General features: G+C 47.2%; 1 protein-coding gene across 2 annotated transcripts in view; it reads right to left on the bottom strand.

Annotated features, from left to right (window-relative positions):
• The window catches only part of RNF123 (ring finger protein 123), a 1,441,353-nt gene that overhangs the window by 581,060 nt on the left and 838,854 nt on the right, over positions 1–21,439 (bottom strand). For both annotated transcript variants that reach the window (XM_069206868.1, XM_069206867.1), the window contains exons 30-31: positions 15,887–15,974; positions 7,048–7,132 (exon numbers count right to left, since the gene is read on the bottom strand). In XM_069206868.1, the coding sequence (XP_069062969.1) occupies positions 7,048–7,132; positions 15,887–15,974 (173 nt within the window). The remainder of the gene's footprint in view (positions 1–7,047; positions 7,133–15,886; positions 15,975–21,439) is intronic.

Genomic DNA, 21,439 nt, shown 5'->3' with positions numbered 1-21,439 from the left:
CTTCAATGTCTGGCCCCCGGGCAACGACTGGTTCCTCCAGGACCCCACAAGCTGCTTCCAGGAAGAAAGAACTCTTCAGCAACATTGTTTCCAGGGCTCCTGCCAGCTTTGCAACAATTCTTTCGCCATGCATCTTCAGATGACTGCAACTCTTCAGCCTGCACAAGAAGAAGAAGGAATCTCACTTGGAGTGAAGGAGTCACTCCCCTACAACCGCAGGCACCTACTACAAGCGACGACCGGCTGCGTGGGTCCGCTCTCCTGCTGAGCTGTGTGGATCCTGCATCACGGGTGGTAGTCCGGAGTAGTCCTCTTGGTCCTCTCCACTAGGTGTCTAACTTTGGAGGAGGTAAGCCTTTGCCTTCCCACCCAAGACAGTACCCCCATACACTGTGTCTCTTGCAGCTGCCAAGGCTTGTTTACATCTCCTCCAAGGGATCTTCAAGCAACCTGTAGCTCCAGCACTTCATCCTGAAAAGCACAGACTCCTCCGTGGTTCTCCTGCGGCGTGGGATCCACTTTTGTAGTGGTGCGTAGGCTCCTTCTGTGACTCCTGTGTCCCCGTCCTGTGGGACTCATGTGGGTGCTGCCTCTGCTCCTGTGGACTCTCTGCGACGCTGACGGTCCCCTGTGACTCCCCCTCCTGGGTTGAGTCCTCCGGGCCTTGCTGGTCCCTGGAAGCACCTCTTTTCCTCCGTGAGTTTGCCTCTGCCAAGGCTTGTTGGTGGAAATCCTGCACCAACACCCGTCTGCAATCTTCCTTCCGGCGTGGGACACCTTCTGCATCCATCTGGAACTTTTCTCCGGCTCCTGGGCTGCAGTGCTGACCTGTTCTTCAGTACCGTCGACCAACTCCTGCATCCACAGCTGGGTGGGTAATACCTCCTACTCCTCCTGGACTCCATTGTGACTCTTGGACTTGGTTTCCTCTCTCCACAGGTCTTCTTTCTTCAGGAATCCACCATTTGTTTTCTTGCAGTCTTCTCTGGGAGTCTTCTTTTTCTTCTTTTCCTCCTTTTGGGTAGTTTGGGGAAACTCTAGTGTTTTACTCCTGCATTCCTAGTCGCTAGGTGGTACTGTGTTACTTACCTTTGTGGTTCTCTAGTACTCCCAGCTCCCCTCTACACATTTTACTTACCTAGATGGGGGTACCTTGTTTGCATTCCATTTTTATTAGTGTATGGTTTGGGCTCCCCCTAGGGTCACTACTGGTTATAATTGTTTGCACTCTTTTCTAATCTTTTCTATGCCTATTTCTGAGTGCTAGTGTATACGGTTGGTGTATTACTTACCTTCTATGGGTGGGTCACCTGTCTAGTATTTATGGTGATTTGTGCCGAAAATAAAGTACTTTTATTTTGGTACAACTCAGTGTTTTCTTTCATGTGTGTAAGTGATGTGTGACTACATTTGTATTGCATGAGCTTTGCATGTCTCCTAGATAAGCCTTGGCTGCTCATCCACAGCTACCTCTAGAGAGCCTGGCTTTTAGACACTGCCTAAACTTCAGTAAGAGGCGATACCTGGACCTGGTATAAGGTGTAAGTACCATAGGTACCCACCACACACAAGGCCAGCTTCCTACACCAACAAAGAGTTGATCGTCCACCAGGAAATCTTTAGTGCGCTTAAGATAGAATGCCAATGCTCTTTTTGGATCCAGACGGTGGAGTCTTTCCTCCTCCTGAGAAGGACGTGGGGGTGCGTAAAAAGTAGGCAAAGTGATGGACTGGCCCACGTGAAAAGGTGTAACAACCGTCGGAAGGAAGAAGGCCCTCATGCGTAGCGCTACTTTGTGAGGATGTACAGACAAAAATGAAGGCTTCGAAGAAAGAGCCTGGAGCTCACTCACTCTGCGAGCAGAGGTGATAGCCACCAGAAAGACAGTCTTGAGGGTAAGGAGCCGCAAAGGACAATTGTGCAACGCTCAAACAGAGCACACATCAAGTTAGTGAGGAGAGGATTGAGGTCCCAATGAGGCATAATAAATGGAGTGGGAGGGAACAAATGGGTAAGACCTTTGAGAAATTTCCCCACAATAGGGGACTTGAAAAGAGAAGGTTGATCTGGAAATCTAAGAAAGGCCAAGATAGCCGATAAGTAGCCTTTAAGAGTGCCCAAAGCAGAACCCTGACGGGTTAATGAAAGAATTAACAAAAGAACCTCAGAAAGCGGGGCAGAAGAGAATCAACTGACTTGTCCGTGGCACCATGCCATAAATTTATGCCAACAACAGGCATATACCATTTTGGTAGAGGAATGCCTGGCTGCCAAAATAACATCGCAGACTTTAAGCAGAAGGTCAAAAGCTGTGAACTGCCTCCGCTTAATCTCCATGCAAGAAGGCGGAGACTGAACAGGTTCAGGTGAAAAACAGTCCCCTGCTGCTGCGACAGAAGATCCTCCCAAAGAGGCAGTCTGATCGGATCTGTGGCCATGCTCAGTAGCTCTGGATACTATTCTCTGCGTGCCCAGTCCGGAGCCACAATAATGACTTGGGCATGGTCATACTTGATCTTCTTGATCTTCTTTAGAACTCTGGGAAGAAGTGGTATTGGCGGAAAGGTGTACAGGCGGGCTGAGCTCAAGATGAAAAGCGTTACTGAGCGAGAACCGCCTTGGAAACTCGAACGCGCAAAACTGCAGACATTGCGCGTTCTTTGCGGAGGTGAATAGATCTAGCCAAGGCTCACCCCACTGCTGAAAGAGGCCTTGCGCCACCTCTGGATGGAGACGCCATTCATGACTGACTATGCATCGACGGATGAGTTCATCTGCTCTGGCGATCAAAGAGCCTGCCAAATGTTGAATCACCATAGAAATGCCCTGATGAGCATCTCGTCCAGAGGCGCAGAGCCTCTTGACATGGGGTCCAGGACCCCACACCACCCTGTTTGTTGCAGGAACAACTGCACCATTTTTCTCTTGATAAAGAAAAAGAATGCTTCCAACGGACGTCTGATCGCCCGGAGCTCCAGTAGGTTGATGTGGAGTCCAGAATCCGCCGGAGACCAGAGGCCTCTGATCTCCGGCTCTCCCATGTGGCCGCCCCAGCCCAGAAGTGTCGCGTCTGTCACTATTGTAAATTCTTGTTGAGGAACGGAGAGGGATCTGCCTTTGACGATCCTGATACAAAAGCATCACTGCAGATCTTTCGCAGTCCCCTCCGAGATCTGGACCATGATGGAGAGATTCCTCTTATGCTGCGCCCACTGGAACTTCAGGTCCCACTGCAGAGCCCGCATATGCCATCTGCCATGTGACACTAGCACGATGCAGGAGGCCTTGAGGCCCAGCAGCCTCAGAGTCATTCTTACCAAAACCCAGAATAGAGGCTGAAACTTCAGAATTATAGCCTGAATATCCCAGACTCTCTGATCAGGAGGATAGGCCCGAAACTGCACTGTCTCTAGAATAGCTCCAATGAAAGGGAGCGTCTGAGAGGGGATCAGGTGTGACTTCGGCATGTTTATAGTGAACCCCAGCATATGCAGGAGGTTTGACATAGTCTGAAGGTGGGAGATGAACTTCTGGGGCGTGTCCGCCTTCAACAGCCAGTCGTTGAGGTCGGGGAAGACTGAAATCACCGACCTGCGCAGATGAGCTGCAACCACAGCCATAACTTTCATGAACACCCGAGGGGTGCTGATAAGGCCTAAGGGGAGCACTAAGGTGAGCATTTTGAACTTCTCCTTCCTGGGGAAGAGATTGAGGGTCCTGAGGTCGAGGATAGGACGCAAGCCCTTGTCCTATTTGGGCACAAAAAAGTTGCGGGAAAAAAAAACAGAGCCTACTTCTGGAGCAGGATCCCTCTCTACGGCCCCCCATTGGGCAAGAGAGCCCAACTTCCTCGCGGAGAAGTGCCAAATGATCCTCCGTCAGATGGTCAAAAGATGGAGGCATGGCCGGAGGGGAAGTCTCGAAGGAGAGGGACTAGCCCCTATGGATGATCTGCAAAACCCACCTGTCTGTTGTGATGGATTTCCAGTCGGGCAGGTGATGGCATATCCTGCCACCAACTGGCCAGAGGCGGGGGGACAGACTAGTAAAGTTTCGAGTCTGGAGCCTAGTTTGGCTGGTCTGGGAAGACCTCTAGTTCCCTGTCCAAGAAGCCCGTGGGATTCGGCGTCCCCGGCCACACAGGTGCTGAACGGCAAGCTTGGCACAGTGGCTGGGGAAGGAGCGTGACAGGGAGCCCCTCCCATGGCCACAAAAGGGGGAAAAAGCATACTGGTGGGGGCGAGGGGCAGTGCAAAGTCCAAGGGAATGAGCCATAGCCCAGGAGTCTTTAAATCTCTCCAGCGCTGAGTCCGCCTTATCTCCAAAGAGATGAGAGCCATCAAAGTGCATGTCTATGAGGATCTGTAGGACATCCCCCGAAAAAACAGAAATTCTCAACCAGGAGTGACATCGTAATGCCACTGTCGACGCAACTGATCTACCTAGAGAGTCAGTCGTGTCCAGCCCACATCGTACGGTGAACTTGGCCACGTCTCTCCCATCAGCAACTGCCTAGGAGATGATCGTACGGGCCTCCTCCGGGATCTGCGGCAGGACTTGCACGACTCTGTCCCACAAGGAGGGGGTATAATGGCCAAGAGGCACTCTGTTCACCGACCGCAATGCCAGACTGGAGGGAGAAAACATCTTCTTCCCAAGATGGTCCAGTCTTTCCGATTCCATGTCTGGGGGAGCAGAAGGGAATGCACCAGATGACCAAGATGCCTGAATGACAAAGCTTTCAGGCGTGGGGTATTCGGTCAGGAATTTATGGTCGCTAGGGGCAGGCGGATGGCGGCGAGCGATTGCCCTATTCACAGGAGCCCCAGTGCTGGGTTTGGACCAGGTACCCAGAAGGACATCGGTGAGGTCTTCACTGAATGGAAGGAGAGGCTCTGAAGGAGAGGCTCTGAAGCAGATGCTCCGGGCTGAAGCACTGCCATCAGGAGATTAGTCCTGACTGCAACAGTAGGCAGTTCAAGACCAAGGTTTTGGGCCGCCCCTCTGGCCACCATGGAGTAGGAAGCTTCCTTCGGCCATAGCCACAGTAGGAGGAGACAGCATGCCAGTGTTTAAGGAGGAATCAAGACCACTGGCCTCGCCCAATTCCTGAGCCCAGTCCATGTTTCAGTGTTCTTGCTTGTATTCATAAGGGTCAAACGACCCTGCCAACCCTTCCTCACCTTCATACCCACGGAAAAAAGGGTCTGAATCCAACCTGGAGTCACTAGCCCCCATGGAAATCAGAAGCAGCATCGGCTGATGCCATTCTGGCTCCGGGTTCTCGAGGATCAGGATCGGGTCGACGTCAATTGTGGGCCCAACCAACATCGGGAGTGTCAACGACTTTGCTAGCACTGGGGAAGGTATCAAGGGTATGACCGTAGCAGATCTAGAAGGACTAAGAGGCCAGAGCTGGAGCTGCCGGTGCGGAACCCAAAGGGCCCCACTCTCACCCTCCAGGCCCTGAAGGCACGGGGAACAAACTGCCAAAAATGAGGCACATGGCCTCATAGAATTCCTTTAGTTCAGCAGGGATCGCTCTGGCTCCCAGAAAGACAGACAGGTGCGGAGTGGAACCAGTAGTAGGGTCCACTGACGGAGGCCTAGAGTGTGGATGCTGTTCCCGTATCGCATCGTCCGAGCGACGGGGTGAACTCAAAGAATACCTGGCCTTCTTCAACTTCTCCTTTTTCTTACCCGAGTGTCCAGATGACTTCAAGGACGACGAGTGGTGGTGGCTCCTTGGCTGGTCTTGAGACCTTCCTCTCAAACGAGACCGGGAGCGATGCAGAGTCAAGTGCTGGCCCACCAATAGCTTTAGGGCCCGCACCCTCCAAGCCTTCGGGTGCATGGTCTGGCACTCGGAGCACGACTTTGGGTCGTGGTCCAGACACCACAAATGGACCCGATGCGAATCCGTCACTGACATCATTCTGTGACAATCCTCGCAAGGCTTAAACCCGGTCTTGGGGGACATCCTTATAGGCACTAACAGTCACCCCAAAATTCGACAAAAGTGTTGAGGCTGGTGAAAAAGTGACCAGGGTAGCTCTCTCCCGATCAGTGCGTGGCGCGGAAAGAAAACAACTGACATCACCGTGCTGAGGTGGCCCCTGTATTCGACTCCAATGTCATCATGGCGACCACGACGTCAATGATGTACGCGTTACAGGCTATCAGCTAACAGAACAGGTGGTTCTCATTATTAAATGTCCATGAAGTCTTGTTCCAAGAGGAAATGAGGGAAGGCTGGTTTACACAGAATTTTGCCTTCCTTATATTGGTATCCCACTGGATTAAAGCAGTTTGTAGTGTAAGGCATACCTTCCTTTTCTGGTCAGTTTGCAGGGTACAATAGTTTGGTCAAGCATCCACGATACACCCATGGAGTTGTTTATGCACTAGGCAGAGGGTTTGGAAGTTTGACAGTTCATCTTATTAGAGTCAGTCAAGAGCTATTATGGAAGATGTGAATGTGGTTGGATCCCTTCATGCTGCTATTATGATGCGCAATTTAGCAGTAGACCGGGCAGGTAAGCCAGCTTAGATCCTACTATGCTCTACGAGATGGAGCATGTATAGAGGAAGAACCAGCACAATTTACTGTGGCAGCAGCACTTTAACCTTAAATGGAGCTGTAACGGTGTTAATCTGCCTACCCATACACTAAGCATTGAGCCCACTTTATGTTATACTAATGGTGTTATTCCTCTATTCTAAATAGTTTTTGATACTATTTTTCCTATAGCTAGCTACAATTATGTAGATCAGCAACAAAGTACCCATCAGTATCAATATGTGAACCAATTATTGTGCACACTCCTGTGTAAAGATCAATTAAGTGACGATCAATATTGCAAACTGATAAATATTGTTATCACAATTATCAACATAATTTAAAGAATATTGATAAAAATTGTTATTTATTATCCCACCACAGGGACTAAAATATCCTATATGTTATGTTAAAATTCCATCTGGAGTGCCAACAATTGAAACTTAACTTCTCTGCCAGATCATGGAGACACAATTACTCATACTCACTCTGAAGGCTTGGCAGGTTAGCATCTTCTGGCTTTGTTTTCAGCAAATGGGGAAGACGTGTGTATCTGTAGCCAAATCCACAACCCTTCAGGGAAAAGAAAAATTACTTCGGATAACCATGATGGTAGGGAAAAGAAAAAGTAAAAAATGAAAACTTAATAACAGAATGGAGAATACACATTGATATCATGCAAGCTTCTACGTCAACTAATATGCTGGACAACGCTGAACAACAAATATTCCCAGGGATGTAAATAAAGGATCTCAGGAGAAAGCACCTGCTATTCCTGGCAGTTCCTCTATCCTGAAATCCTCAAGACATTAGTCCTCACTGCCACCTAGGGCAACTGAAGGTCAAGGGCCTAGGCGGCCCTCTAAATCACCATGGCGAGAGATGATCCCTCCTTCGAAGCCACAGAATTAAGAATTACTGGATCCTGCCACCAAAAGAGTGGCTGTGCTCCACTAAGGGCACATGAGGGGGTTTGGCAGGTGGGGCTGCAGAAGAGGCAGTAGACTGACTGTGACTGCAGGATCAGTGGGTGCAACATCCTGGGCCACAAAAGGGCTGGGAACCTTGCTAAGGCTGAGGTAGTTGTCTGTATGGAATGCCCTACCAGAGCCACAGGAGGGTCGAGAAGGCAGGTGCATCTGGCGTGGCAGGGCAGACAAGCATAGGACCATGCTGCTTTCTTTGAAATGTTCCTAGGCAGAACTTTGCCCCCAAAAAGGTGAGTCCCATCAAAGGGCATGTCCATAAGGGATGGCTGCACATTGCTGGAGAAACTCTTAAATCTCAACCAAGTGTAGCAACAAATAGCGACCCGGGTGCTAATGGCATCCATAGTATCCAGGCCACTATGGATAGTAAATTTCACAGCTTCAAGGCCATCTTGTATGGCTTGGGTCAGTACAAGACAAAGGTCTTCTGTGACCTCTGGTCGAAATTGAGTTAACGAGTCCCAGGGTGATGCAATGCAATCTGTCGAGTCACTAAGGGACCAGGGAAGACTTGTACCAGGTCCCTAAAAGATGGTCAAGTGAGGTCCTCATTGAAAAGGCAACAAGAGCTCAGAATTATTTTGCCCTGGTTGGAGAACTTCAGTTAGCACATTAGTTTTGACCTCTAAGATGGGGAGCTGGAGGCTTAGATTCACAGCTGCCCTCCACATAACCATTTCAAAGGAGGCCCTTTCCTCATTGGCAAGGCCTAGAGGTGAGACTAATCCAATACCAGCAGATGTATTGAGGCCTCTGGCATCTTAGATGTCCTCCTACCAGTTTTCTTCAAGGGAGGGTTGACCAAATAAGTCTCCCGCATCATACTCTTTATCAGAATCTGTCCCAAAAAGGGAATGTAGTATGTTAGGCCTGTCCTGCGAACCGGAAAGGTGAGAGGCTGAGGTGGAGCGGGCAAGGGCTGTGGCTCAATGGGCTCTGAGAAAAGCCTCAGTCAAGGCGGCACTGATTCCAAGAGAAACAGCACAACGGGTTATGCCTCATCCTCTGGTGTTAATGGAGTGTGCATTAGCTTTGATATTCTGGGGACAAGTGCAGAACACAGAGCTGGAGGGGTAGTCAGCAAAAGACTCCAGAAGGGGCCTGGTGGGGGGGAGGGGAGACTCACAGGTTCTAACTGGTCCAGAGGAAGGGATCTGAAGAGTCGGAGCATGGTCTTACAGAACTATTGGATCTGCCTAGGTGTCACAGACGTCCCTGGAATTTCCAGTAGTGGTAGGTCAAGTTACTGGACTGGCCCAACATCAACCGACTTCGGGAACAAGATTGAGAGGCTTAACACAATTACAACTTTCTCAGTGTGCAAGAGTGGTAAGAAGGGCCGGATTCCTGCTTGGATTTCTATGACTTGCCTGACGATTTGGAGCGTGACTGGGATCGACTTCGGGATTGACTTCTGGACCAGGAATGGGACTGAGAAAACCTTTGGATTGGACAGGTCCCAACATGGAGTCTTCTGGTGCTTGGCAACAGAATTTCACCTCATGATTCTGAATGACTTTTGGATTTATCAAAGCATAGTCACTACATGAATCGTGAGTCGACCCCAAGCACCACAGGCAAACCTGATGGAGATCTATTACAGACCTTTGCTTGTGACAGTCCCGACAAGGTTTAAACTCTGGCATCTTGGAAGGTGACATTCTCCCCCCACTGTATGCTGGTTTTGAGAGTGTTTTAGAGGTAAAGTATTCTTGAAAAGACAAGAGGTAGCTCCGGATCCGTGTCTGGTGGAGCAGAAGAAAGAAACTCTGTGTGCAGAAAAGATGCCTATATTGGCTCAGCGTGTCATTTCTGGAGTGGAACGGTGTCAGTGCAGAGCCACACGGCACCACCTACTGGCATGCAGAGGTGCTGTTCAAATACCTAGGTAAGTGGGATGTGTAGAGGACAGCTGGGAATACTAGGAAACGCCAAAGGTAAGTACCACAGTGACCCCAGCGACCAGGAAGAAAGGAGTACGTTACTGGATGTTCCCCAAACCACCCAAAGGGAAGAAAAAGCAACACTCACACAAGACTGCAAGAAACCAGCGGTGGATTGCTGAAGAGGAAGGCCTGTGGAAGAAGGGGACCAATTCCTGACGTCAGAGAAGAGTCCAGGAGAAGTAGGTGCTAATACCCACCCAGCTGTGGATGCAGGAGTTGGTCGACAGTAGGACGAAGACGGTCAGAAATGTAGCCCTGGAGCAGGTGAAGAGTTCCTGGAGGATGCAGTCAATGTCCCACGCCGAATGGATGATTGCAGTCGGTCAGTGGTGTAGAAAAGCCATCACCAATCCTTGGAAAAGGCAAACGTCACGGTGAAGCAAATGTGGAGCTGCCGGGGACCAGCAAGGTCCAGGAGGACTCAACCCACAGGGGGAGTCCCAGGGGACCCTCAGCAAGGCAGAGAGAAAAAGAAGAGGAGGAAGCACCATAGGAGACCCAATGGACGAGGAACCAAGAGTCACAGAGAAGCCCATGCAGCACCACTGGAGGCGGGCCCCATGCCGCAGGAGAAGCAAGCAGAGGGCTGTGCGTCGCAGGAAAGAGTGCTGGGGGCTGGGGCTGCATGGAGCCTGAAGATCCCTTGGAGGAGATGCAAACAAGCCTTGACAGCTGCAAGAGACGCAGTTCACGGGGGTACTGTCCTGCATGGGATGGCAAGGGCTTACCTCCACCAAAGTTGGATAGCTGACAGAGAGGCCCAAGAGAACTACTATGGACCACCACTTGTGATGCAGGATCCATGCAGCTCAGGTTGAGAGGAGATCCATGCAGCCAGTCATCGTTGCCATTGGTGCCTGCGGATGCAGGGGAGTGACTCCTTCACTCAAAGGGAGATTCCCTCTTCCTTCTTGTGCAGACTGAAGACTTGAAGCCCTCGGAGGATGCACAGCCGGGGAGATGTTGCAGAGCTGGAAGGAGCCATGGAAACAACGTTGCAAGCAGAGTCTTCTTTGTGGATGCAGATTGTCGGTTCCTGGAGGGTCCAGTCGTGGTTCCAGTGGCTAGAAGTCGAAGCAGAGGTTGCAGAGGAGTCTTGCTGGAATCTTGCAAGGTGAATCTGCAGACCCACCCAAGAGAGAGACCCTAAATAGCACTGAAAGGGGGATTGGTCATCTAGCCAGGTGAGCACCTATATGGGGGGACGGCTCCGATGTCACCTGCCTGACTGGGCCAATGAGATGCTCCCAGAAGTTCCTGCCAACCTTTGATTCAAGATGGCAGAACACAGGGACCCTCTGGAGGAGCTTTGGGCACCACCTCTAGGGTGGTGATGGACAGGGGAGTGGTCACTTCCCTTTCCATTGTCCAGCGGTCCCTGAACCGGTGTAGACTGGTTTATGCTTGGAGGGCACCAAATGTGCCCTTCAAAGCATAACGTAAGCTTGGGGAGCTTACCCCTCCCAAGCCATGTAACACTTATTTTCAAACACCGAGAGTGTTACCCTTCTCTCCCAAAGGAAATTCTTTGTTCTGCCTTCCTGGGTATGAGCTGTTCAAGCAGCAGGAGGGCAGAAACCTGTCTGAGGGGTGGCAGCAGCTTGGGCTGCCCGGAAAATCACAGAAGGCTGGTAAAAGCAATGCTGGGTGTCCCCAAAGGAGCCCCAAGAGTGCATGGAATCATACTTTCAATACTGGTAACGGTATTGGGGTATGATTTCAACATGTTTATCAAACACGCCTAGGTTCGGAGTTACCATTATGTAGCTGGACATAGATAGTGACCTATGTCCAAGTACATGCATAAAATGGCGTCTGTGCACCCACGAAGTCCATGAAAATGGAACTGGAGTTCGTGGGGGCATTTCTGCAAGTGCAGGAGGTGGCCTCACACCCAGGTACTTGCACCCTTCCCTCTGGGCTAGGAAGGCCTGCCATAGGGGTGACTTACAGTGACTTGGTGAAGTTCACCTGTAGTGAAAAGGGGTGCATGCACCCTTCCAAGCAGGCTGAAATGGCAGGCCTGCAGAACACTTTCCATGGGCTCCTCAAGGGTTGCATAACACATACTGCAGCCCACAGTGGTCCCCTGGTACCCCAATGCCCTGGGTCCCATATACTAGGGACTTACATGGGGGCACCAGTATGCCAAATGTGGGGTGAAAGTAACTATGTTACCAAGTTAGGAGGGAGAGAGCATAATCACTGGGGTCCTATTTAGCAGAATCCCAGTGAACACAGTCAAACACACTGACAACAGGCAGAAAATGGGGTAACCATGCCAAGAAAGAGGATACTTTCCTACACTGTGCATTACCTAATCTTCACCCTGAAACCACACTCCACTATTCTGACACAAAAATTAAGTACATGGCCAAATATGGCACAGAGCAATATGCACAAGGCTGTGTGCAATATACACACTCTCAACGGGAGCTATGACTTTCAAAGGGGAAAGTAGAAGGCAGACAAAATGCGTCCTTAGGATCACAGACTGGCCAAGGGTTTTAAGATTTAAGGCCTACTACTGACCACATTAAACAAGTGGGGATCACTGTCGATAAACATCCAGTCCAACCATGAAAATCTGATTTTCTATACTATGTGTAGGATGCTGGCTCTGTATATACTATATCAAAATGAGATATAGTGTGCACAGAGTCCAGGGGTTCCCCAGAGGCTTAAGTAGATAATACTAATGCTCTGTTTTGTGGTAGTGTGGTCGAGCAGTTAGGCTTATCAGAGGGTAGTGTTAAGCATTTGTTGAACACACACAAGCGATAGAAGAAGCACACACTCAATGACTTAACTCCAGACCAATAGGATTTTATATAGGATTTTATATAGAAAAATATCTTTGGTTACTTTATTACTAGAACCACAAAATTCAGTTCAGAAGTAAATACTGTTGCAGGTAAGCACTCAACTTAGATATCAATGTAACTTTGTTTCACTTTAGTCAAGTAAACATTTTTTAAGAAAACAGAGAATATCTATTTTAAAAGTGGACAGTGCAATTTCAGAACAGTTCCTGAGTGAAAGAAAATAAAGCACAGTTCTAGTGGTAAGTACACAACTTATACTTCCAGTCTCCGGGGTATAGGTAGTCGACCTTTGGGGGTTCCAGTTCACCTCGAACACCCACCACCAGCAAGATGGGGTCGGTCGGGTGCAGAGGTCAAAGAGGAGCCAAATTAAAGTGGGCTCCTATGGAGACAGGGGGCACTCGGAATTCGGTCTACTGGCAGGTAAGTACCCACGGCTCAGAGGGCAGACCAGGGGAGATTAGAAGAGCACTGGAGGGTCCATAAGTAGGCACCGAACGCACACCCTCAGCGACACAAGGGGGGCCGGGTGCACGGTGCAAACAGGACGTGAGGCTTCCAATGTTGTTTAATGAGGGGTCCCGGGGATCACTCAGAGGCTGCAGGCGAGGTCCAGGGGGTGTCTCCAGCACACCACAGGGAGGAGGGCTGCTTGCTGGACTTTGATGCACCGGGGTTGGTTTCTCCAAGGCCTGGGGGCTGCGGGTGCAGTGTGTTCTTAGGTGTCGGATATCTTCGTCCGGAGCTTCGTGGTCAGGGGCCCTTTGGGACTTCCTCTGCAGACATCGTCGTGGATTAGTGCGGGGGGAGAAGGGAGACAACCCAAGCAGGGCACTTGCTCGCAAGCGCCTGGTGACCATCTCTTGCTGGGGGGGGACCACCTCGACATGGGCCGAGGGTGTTGGGTGCACAGTGGTCAGGACTCATGGTTCTAGAGTGAGGTGGGAGTCCTTAGTAGTGGTTTCTTCTTCTTTTATTTTCTTCTTTAGACAGGGCTGCCGTCTACGGGAGTTCTTGATCCTCTGTGATGCAGGCAGTCCCTCTGGAGGTTTTTCAGAGGTCTCAGGACCTGCAGGATGCATTCCTTTCCGTTTGCAGGTTCTTTGAAGCAGGAGAGAGGCTGGTAGGGCTGGGGCCGAGTCAGTTGTTGTTGTTTTCTTCTCAAAGGGGGTTTCAGCTAAGCAGTCCTTCTTCTTCTTGTGAGGTTGTCAGGAATCTGGTGAGCTGGGTTCAGGGAAGCCCATAAATACAAGATTTAGGGGCGTTACAGGTATCAGAGGGCAGTAGCCAATGGCCTTCCTTGTGTCAACTCCCTTTGGGGGGGGAGGCACATTCCTATCCCTATTGGTCCCTGTCCTCCAAACCAAGATGGAGGATTCTGCAGGGAGGGGGTCACTTCAGCTCTGGACACCTTCAGGGTGGTCTCACCTGATGTGTTCACTCCTCCTTATTTTTCTTAAGTTTCCCACCAAACTGCCCGCCCAAAGTGGGGGCTTGTCCGGGGGCAGGCATATCCACTAGCTGGAGTGCCCTGGGGCACTGTGACACGAGGCCTGAACCTTTAAGGCTCACCGCCAGGTGTTACAAGTCCTGCACCTCCCCCCAGAGCAGCCTTTGTTCATGTCCTCAGAGAGCACAAAGGCCCTCACCCCATGGGGTCAGAAACTCGTATGCTAGTGGCAGGCTGGCACAGACCAGTTAGTCCTATACTAGGGGATGGGGTAAAATAAAAGAGGCATCTCTAAGATGCCCTCTGTGTGCATTTGTTTATAAATCCCACAGTGGCATCAGTGGGGGTTTATTGTGCTGAGAAATTTGATACCAAACTTCCCAGTATTCAGTGAAGCCATTATGGAACTGTGGAGTTCGTAATGACAGCTCCCAGACCATATACTTAATATGGCCACACTGCACTTACAATGTCTAAGAATGGACTTAGACACTCTAGGGGCATATTGCTCATGCAACTATGTCCTCACCTGTGGTATAGTGCACCCTGCCTTAGGGCTGTAAGGCTTGCTAGAGGGGTGACTTACCTATGCCACAGGCAGTGTTTTGTGAACATGGCAGCCTAAGGGGGATACCATGTCGACTTTGCCTTTTTCTCCCCACCAACACACACAATCTGCAATGGCAGGGTGCATGTTAGATTAGGGGTCCCCTGGGGTAGCACAACACATGCTGCAGCCATTAGGGACCCTCCCTGGTCACAGGGCCATTGGTACCACTGGTACCTTTTACAAGGGACTTGGGTGTGCCAGAGGTGTGCCAATTGTGGAACCAATGGTACATTTCTAGGGAAAGAACACTGGTGCTGGGGCCTGGTTAGCAGGATCCCAGCACACTCTCAGTCAAGTCAGCATCAATATCAGGCTAAAAGTGTGTGAGGGGGTAACTGCAACAAGTGCCAGTTTCCTACACTATGGTATTGGAAAGTCAATATTATTCCATTGAACATATGTATACAATTATTGAAATGTGCTATGCATATTCATTCAGATATTAGCCATGGCTTAAATATAACCTAAATACATTATTATTTTTAACTGACACTTTATTTGTTGTAACACATTTACACTACTCAAATTTAGTCTTTAGTGTTTTAGTAATTTGTTGTAGGCAGTAGGAAAGCAACTACATAGTATACCCCAAGAAAGAGGATACAGGGGGTTGGCCTTATCAGCAATATCCAACGTTTTTAACAAGGAGTAAGACCGGAAGGATTTTCAACGTCAAGTACGTTATCAGCAATGAATAGAGAACAAAACTCAAAGAGCCATAGGGATTTGTGGTCCATGTAAGGGCAGGCCTGGAGAAGATGGCGACGTTTTCTTACTTTTAGTTCCCAGTGACTCTGTTAATGTTTAAAAGTGTTGAAGGAGTGGTGGTGGTTAGTAAAGAAATATATTTGTAATACTTCCCTCCGTCCTATTATGTACTTTAAGACTCAAGGCATAGTTCATTAACTAGACTTTGTAGTACTTCAAAACGTAAGTTTTACCTTTACTTATCTGTTCAGAGTTCTCCGCCCCGACTGCAGAGTTGTAGGTATAGGTTTTAGTAGTAAATGTGGGACTGACACAGAGGTAAAGGCAGAATCACTCTGAAAGGGGATGGGATTATAGAGGGGTAAGAGGGGTTTAGAGAGGGTTAGTAGGGGTTTATGGTGGGATGTTACCAACCCACACAAGGGTAAGTCAATTACTTTACTCTAGGAATTGAGACATATAACTTACACGTTCACAGTAAGTTTACATTCTGAGTTTGTGGATACCAAAATTAATAGACTTACTCAAAATTGTAACTTACCTTTGTGAATCCAGCCTTTGGTATGTAAAAGAGACTTACCAGAAATAATATTTCATTTATTCTATATCCAGATATTTAAAACTTAACTTACTGGACTCATTCTGGCAAAACATGGCTAACGTGCCTTAAGGAACTGAAAAGTTTGCAATTCTGAAAGTTCACTTTCAGAAGTTTAATTCAAGACCTTTAACTTTACCCAGATGATCAACATGCACTGAAATCTAATGGCAGGGGCTGCATGGAATCTGAATAATTTACCCTCCAAAGTCGGACAAGAATCCAGTTGGTTTGTGCCCAGGGTCGCTGCTCATATGGCGCTAGGAGGTTCTTCATCATGGTTATCCTCCTAGCAAAGAAAAGGATTACAATACAAGTAGGTTATGAACATGTTACTGCATGCAAAACACCACAAGCCATAAAAACAAACAAGCTACTTACCTGTAACTCCAATTCCTCATGGTAGGTATATTTCATAGATTCACATGCTTGAATAAATATCCATTGAGGTTGGAGTCCCGTGGTAACCTTACATAAGCAGTATGGCAGAATAACATGCCTGAAAGCCCTTAAAATATTATCAATTTAATAGCTCAGCCACATCAGTCTAGAAGACCTAAAATCCAGCAAATGAGATGAGAGCCGTGGCTGTCACTACTCTCAGAGGTCATCTCACATCAGATTTCCAGCACGAGTGTAAGGTGTAAGAAGCACTTACTATTTGGGAAGGAGGGATAGTCGCAGGTGAATCTATGTAAGACACCAATGCTGGAGAATTGTAGTTAAAGGAAAGTCAATTTTTCCTTCTACAGTACTGAATTGTTCACAAATTCACATGTTATAAATCAGAAAAGGGAGCAGTATCATATTACAACATCATAATATTGTGTAATGGGTTAGCGACAGAATGGTTCATCTTTAATTGAAAAGATGTCAACTACTGCTCTTCCAACTGCTGTTTCACTGTCTGCCACAGCATCTAAAAAGTAGTGCTGAGTGAAGCTATTAAGATTCTTCCCGGTAGCTGCTCTACCGATACCCGAAAAAAGTATTCCTGCATGGAGACCTAGTGATGCTGCCAAAATCTTGGTGGAAAGTGTTGACTGTCTTTATCAGCAAATGTCCCACCTTTGTTAGACATAATGTAGTTGTTGCTGCTACCCATCTCAAAATTGTTTTGATTACAGGAACCGTTTTTCAGATGGAGAATGATACGAGCAACTGATCAGACGTTCTGAATTCTTCTGTTTTTGAGACAGAACTTTGGACATCTGCACATGTCTAGAGAGTGCTGGGCCCATTCTATTGCATCCTTGGGATTGTGAAAGAGGGATTTATGGACTACTGGTTCGATAATATGAAAGTCCATTGGACTCTTTATTATAAACTGTGGATTGTGCATTAAGCCTCCTTTGACAGAACTGAGGTCTTGTGACAACCGGTTTATCGATGTGAAACACTCATGCAATGCTGTCCTAATTCATCAATGATTAATGACATACTTGTGATCAGAAGGAGTTAAGGCCCTAAGTTTCAGCACACTGATGTGCATATTTGTTTCCTTTGCAGACCACCAATATTTGACTGTTAGATGAGCCCACCTCACTTACATCGAGGCATGGTTGCTCAGGGAGGAAAATATGACAGACCTACTACTGGGTTCGTTGTGGATATCCACCAAAGAACAGTCTTTTTCATAGTGGTTGTTACTCAAATGTGGTCCAAGAAGCCACATATCTTTGTCCATTGTTTATCTGATCCCCTCTATATGAGCCACATTCTTAACTGGGGACACAGTATGAGGCATATGCAAGACCACACCAGGTCTAGTGCTCGTTTCAAATAGCATACCATTACATTTAGTTGCTTATGAATCTGACTTGTCAAGGCCGTTAGAATCACCTGACTGTCTCTGAAGTGATACATCTTTGTCTACTGCATCTTTAAGAGTGCCCTAGGAAAATATTATTTCTGGTAGTGCAAAGACTTATTTTTGTTTGTTGTGAGCCATAATCTTTGCAACAACTGAGTACAGACTGTTACTGAGTTTTTTTGTGGCTCACAGGGTTGCCCCTTTGATGAGCCTATTGTTGAAGTACGGAGACTCATGATGACCCATGTGTTGTAGGTGCACGGGTTCCATATAGTTTGTGAATATTCTCAGAGCTGATGTAAAGTCTGAGGGGGACACTGAAATTATGACTACTGGCCCCCTGCAATTTAAAAGAATTCCAACGTTTGAAATGCATTTGGATGTGAAAGTAGTCATCATGCAGGAAAAAGAATAATAGAATTCTTTAACCATTAGCGGCTGCAATACTTCAAGCAGAGTTACCATATAAATCATTCTTTTTTTTCACAGCAAGAATTTGAGACGATGTAGGTCTAGGAATGGTTTCCAGTCATCTGACTTCTTCATCTTGATTACAAATACTCTTGGGTAGAAGCAAATGTTTCACTGAAGGTTTGGTACTAGTTTGATAGTTCATTTAGGTATTTTGAGAAGGATTTTGTTTTTCATTATGGACAGATGTTTAAGCTTGCTCTTTGACTGCAGTTTTGTGGGGGGGGTATTGAACTAATTCTACTCTATGTCCAAAGTGGATGAGACCCAGGACACACCTGTTATCAGTGTCCTTTCCGACCCAAAGGCAGATATCCTTCCACCTACTTGGCCAATCATCCATGGAACAGCAGCAGCAGTAGTAGTAGTAATAGCCAGTCCCTAGGGGCGGTCAGTTACAATAGCTTGAGTGTTGACTTTTTTGGCTGGGAACCTCCACTTTGCCTAGACTGCAGCTTGTTGCAGGAAGCAGATGGTGGTGTTCTATAGGATTGCTGCTGATATTGACCATGATAGGAGGAACATATTGGGTTGCTGGGTCTGGTATGATTGTTACCTGTAACTCAGACAGCCTCTGTGGTGTAGGGTATTTCTTCCTTTAGTGCTGCAATAATGTTTGGGTCTTCAATATTGGAAGGAACCTATAGATCTTGCTGATGCTGTATCAGTTTTTATATTCAGAAAAGCATCATCAATATGTTTACCATATATGTACTCTCCATCAAGGGCATTAGAAGTATGCAACTTAGAACTTTTGGTGCACAAGAGTTTGCTCTTAGCTAGCCCTGTCTACAAAGAACAGCAGTTCTGGCTAGCTGTCAAAACCCAAGGTTCAACACATCCAATGCTGCAATTTACTAAAGCTTATCTGTCTGAAGAGAAAGCAAAGCTTCCTTTCTTCATTTACTAGTGGTAGAAATGTAAGTTAAGATGGCCTTGAGGAGCAATGGTAGCCCAGTCACTATTACCTCATTGGCTGGAATTTGTATAGTTTGGAATTAGACGGGGCTACCAAAGAGACAATATTTTAAGCGCTTTTAGGCCTGTTATACTCTCATACTTCCACATCAATACTGCGTTAAATATGAAGTTGAAGACCAGTATATTGGGGCAGTTTTATGTTATATTGTGGATGGCCAAGAACAGCTTACTCTCAGTGTTTCCCCCTTCTTAGCAATGGCAGTGCTCCTAAATGATTCACTGAAAAATGGAGTACATTGTACCTGAGCGAAAGCCCAATGATTTCTGCCACCATATCACTCCTAAGAGAACCACAAGCTTGGCATATTTTTATCTTTAATATCACCTTATTTCAGAAGGCCAGTGTCTTATTGACTCCTTATGAAGCACATCATCTTGCAACCACACAGCCTGAATTAGCAGCGTGTCATACTGATCACAGCAATAATGACTTTGTGGCACAGCAAACCGGGCATTGTTGAAAGGTAGTGCAATGAGCTTGGTAGGCTGAACTTAGGAATATCCTTCTAAAATTTACATTTAAGGGTATTTTCTCACTTATGTTGTGTTTTTCTCCAGTTATGGGCGAAGATGCAATAAACTCAGCATGAGTGTTATAAATCAATCTAACCCCAATTAGAGATGTTGTTCAACTAGAACTACACTTGTGGTTGAGAGCAACCTCTAGTCAGATCCAACATGCACTTCCCCCTTCTTAACGTATGTAATCCATCAATCACTTATCTACAACTCTGCATAGTGATTATTATTTTTGTCTTATATAATTCTGTAACCTAGTGTCTCTCAGATATGCTCAGAAAAGCCAAGACAATAAGAATTTGCCACACCAAAAATGCTACTATTCGCAATACGGTACACTTAACTTACTTTTAACATTCTGTTTGCAGCTTGTTGTGCTGAAGACAGTGGGGGTTTTGGAATATTACAAGTTTTTTCTTTTTCGAAGAAGGAGATTACGTTTTACGGTGACTTGTGACACCCCCACTGAAACCCATTATTCGCCAAGACCTACTCCACCTCAGATTGTGTTTTTCCCTATGTGCCAAGTGCAAGCATGTAGATGCTAAGCATTATTACGTTTGAGGACTAGAGAAGGACGGTGCCATGATAAAGTAAGTAAGCCTTAGTAAAGGTATAATTGTGTTGCCAAGAGCTTGCATTCAGGGAGGTTGGTCTGGCAAATGTCAGTCTACAACACAATAAGCTGAAAACCAATTGTAATATATTCCATATGCAGCAAATTTTCTTGTAGGAAATCCACTATTTCGCATGGTTCCTATCCTTTTTCTCTATTAGACAGTGCTGGTGTTTTGACTCTGTGCACTAAATGGTTTCTCAAAGCATGTGTTCCCTTGATGGTTTATGAGTGTACAATTTGCTTTCTCAGTCACGAACGCACAATCTGTCTGTTCTGTGTAGGGGAGAGCTGCAGATGGGCCAGTTTTCCTTACAGTGGTCTTCCCAGAAGAAAGGGATGGAGGACAGCCAGCTTCCTATGAGGCCCAGTAGGAGATAAGAGAAGTATTTTCTTAATGATTTTTCACGAGAACTGGCAGGGATCAGAGAAGAGTTAAAGACATATTGCATCCAGTCCCCCACTGAAATCTAAGACCAGATGTTACCAAACCAGTTTAGGTGAGGTCTGTCTTTGTATTCAATGGGAGGGAACCAAGATATAAATGGGCTGTACAAAAGTAGTTTAGTTTTTGAACTTTACCAGTGTAGATTTAAAAAAAGAAAAGCTTCAACAGACCACCCATATAACCGGGTCTTTGCAGTAAAGGAGAGGCTACCATACGTTGTAGGTATTTGGAATTATGAGACGGCATCCCTCACCACCTCTGCTAGGTGCTGTATCTGTTGATGTTTCAGTGAGAAGTGCTGGATTGGATTAGACTGGACATGAGATCTGTGTACTGCTGCATTACATTCACTTCAGAGCCGATGAAAAACAGACCCTCTCAAGAGAGGGTTGAGGGTTGTGTGGGGCTGGGCAGTTACTGAGACCAGACTGGAACACAGCTCGAACTCTGACAAAGACAGACCCATGGCGTGGTGTAGGGTATAAGAGCAGGTCAAATCTGCAAGTACTGTGAATGAAAGTGCGACACACTCTGGCCAAGACTTGAGTTTTACTCTACAAAAGGTTCAATGTCAGGATCACCCTGTTGGCTCAAACAGATGACTATCAAAGAGCACCCAAGGACTCTTCTTTTGAAGCAGACCAGTCGACTAGCTGAAGTGGCCTGGGCCTGGTGGAGATTTGTTTTAGGAACTGGAAAGTGAGAGCCCTGCTAGTTTATACTGACTGGTATCCAGAAGGAGGACTCTCTAGAGGACTTTAGAGTTAACCCTAAGGCATGGGTTGGGAGCTGAGATGAGCAGAGTGGGTACTACTTACTGACTTAGGCAGATTCAGAAAGACCAGAGAGAGACTGCCTGCTGTGAAGACACAAGCACTAGAGGAACTCTGTGAACTTTGAAAGCTG

This window comes from Pleurodeles waltl, chromosome 9 (assembly GCF_031143425.1).
Source record: "Pleurodeles waltl isolate 20211129_DDA chromosome 9, aPleWal1.hap1.20221129, whole genome shotgun sequence".
Lineage (NCBI taxonomy): Eukaryota > Metazoa > Chordata > Amphibia > Caudata > Salamandridae > Pleurodeles > Pleurodeles waltl.
This window is presented reverse-complemented; position numbering and strand designations above follow the sequence as displayed.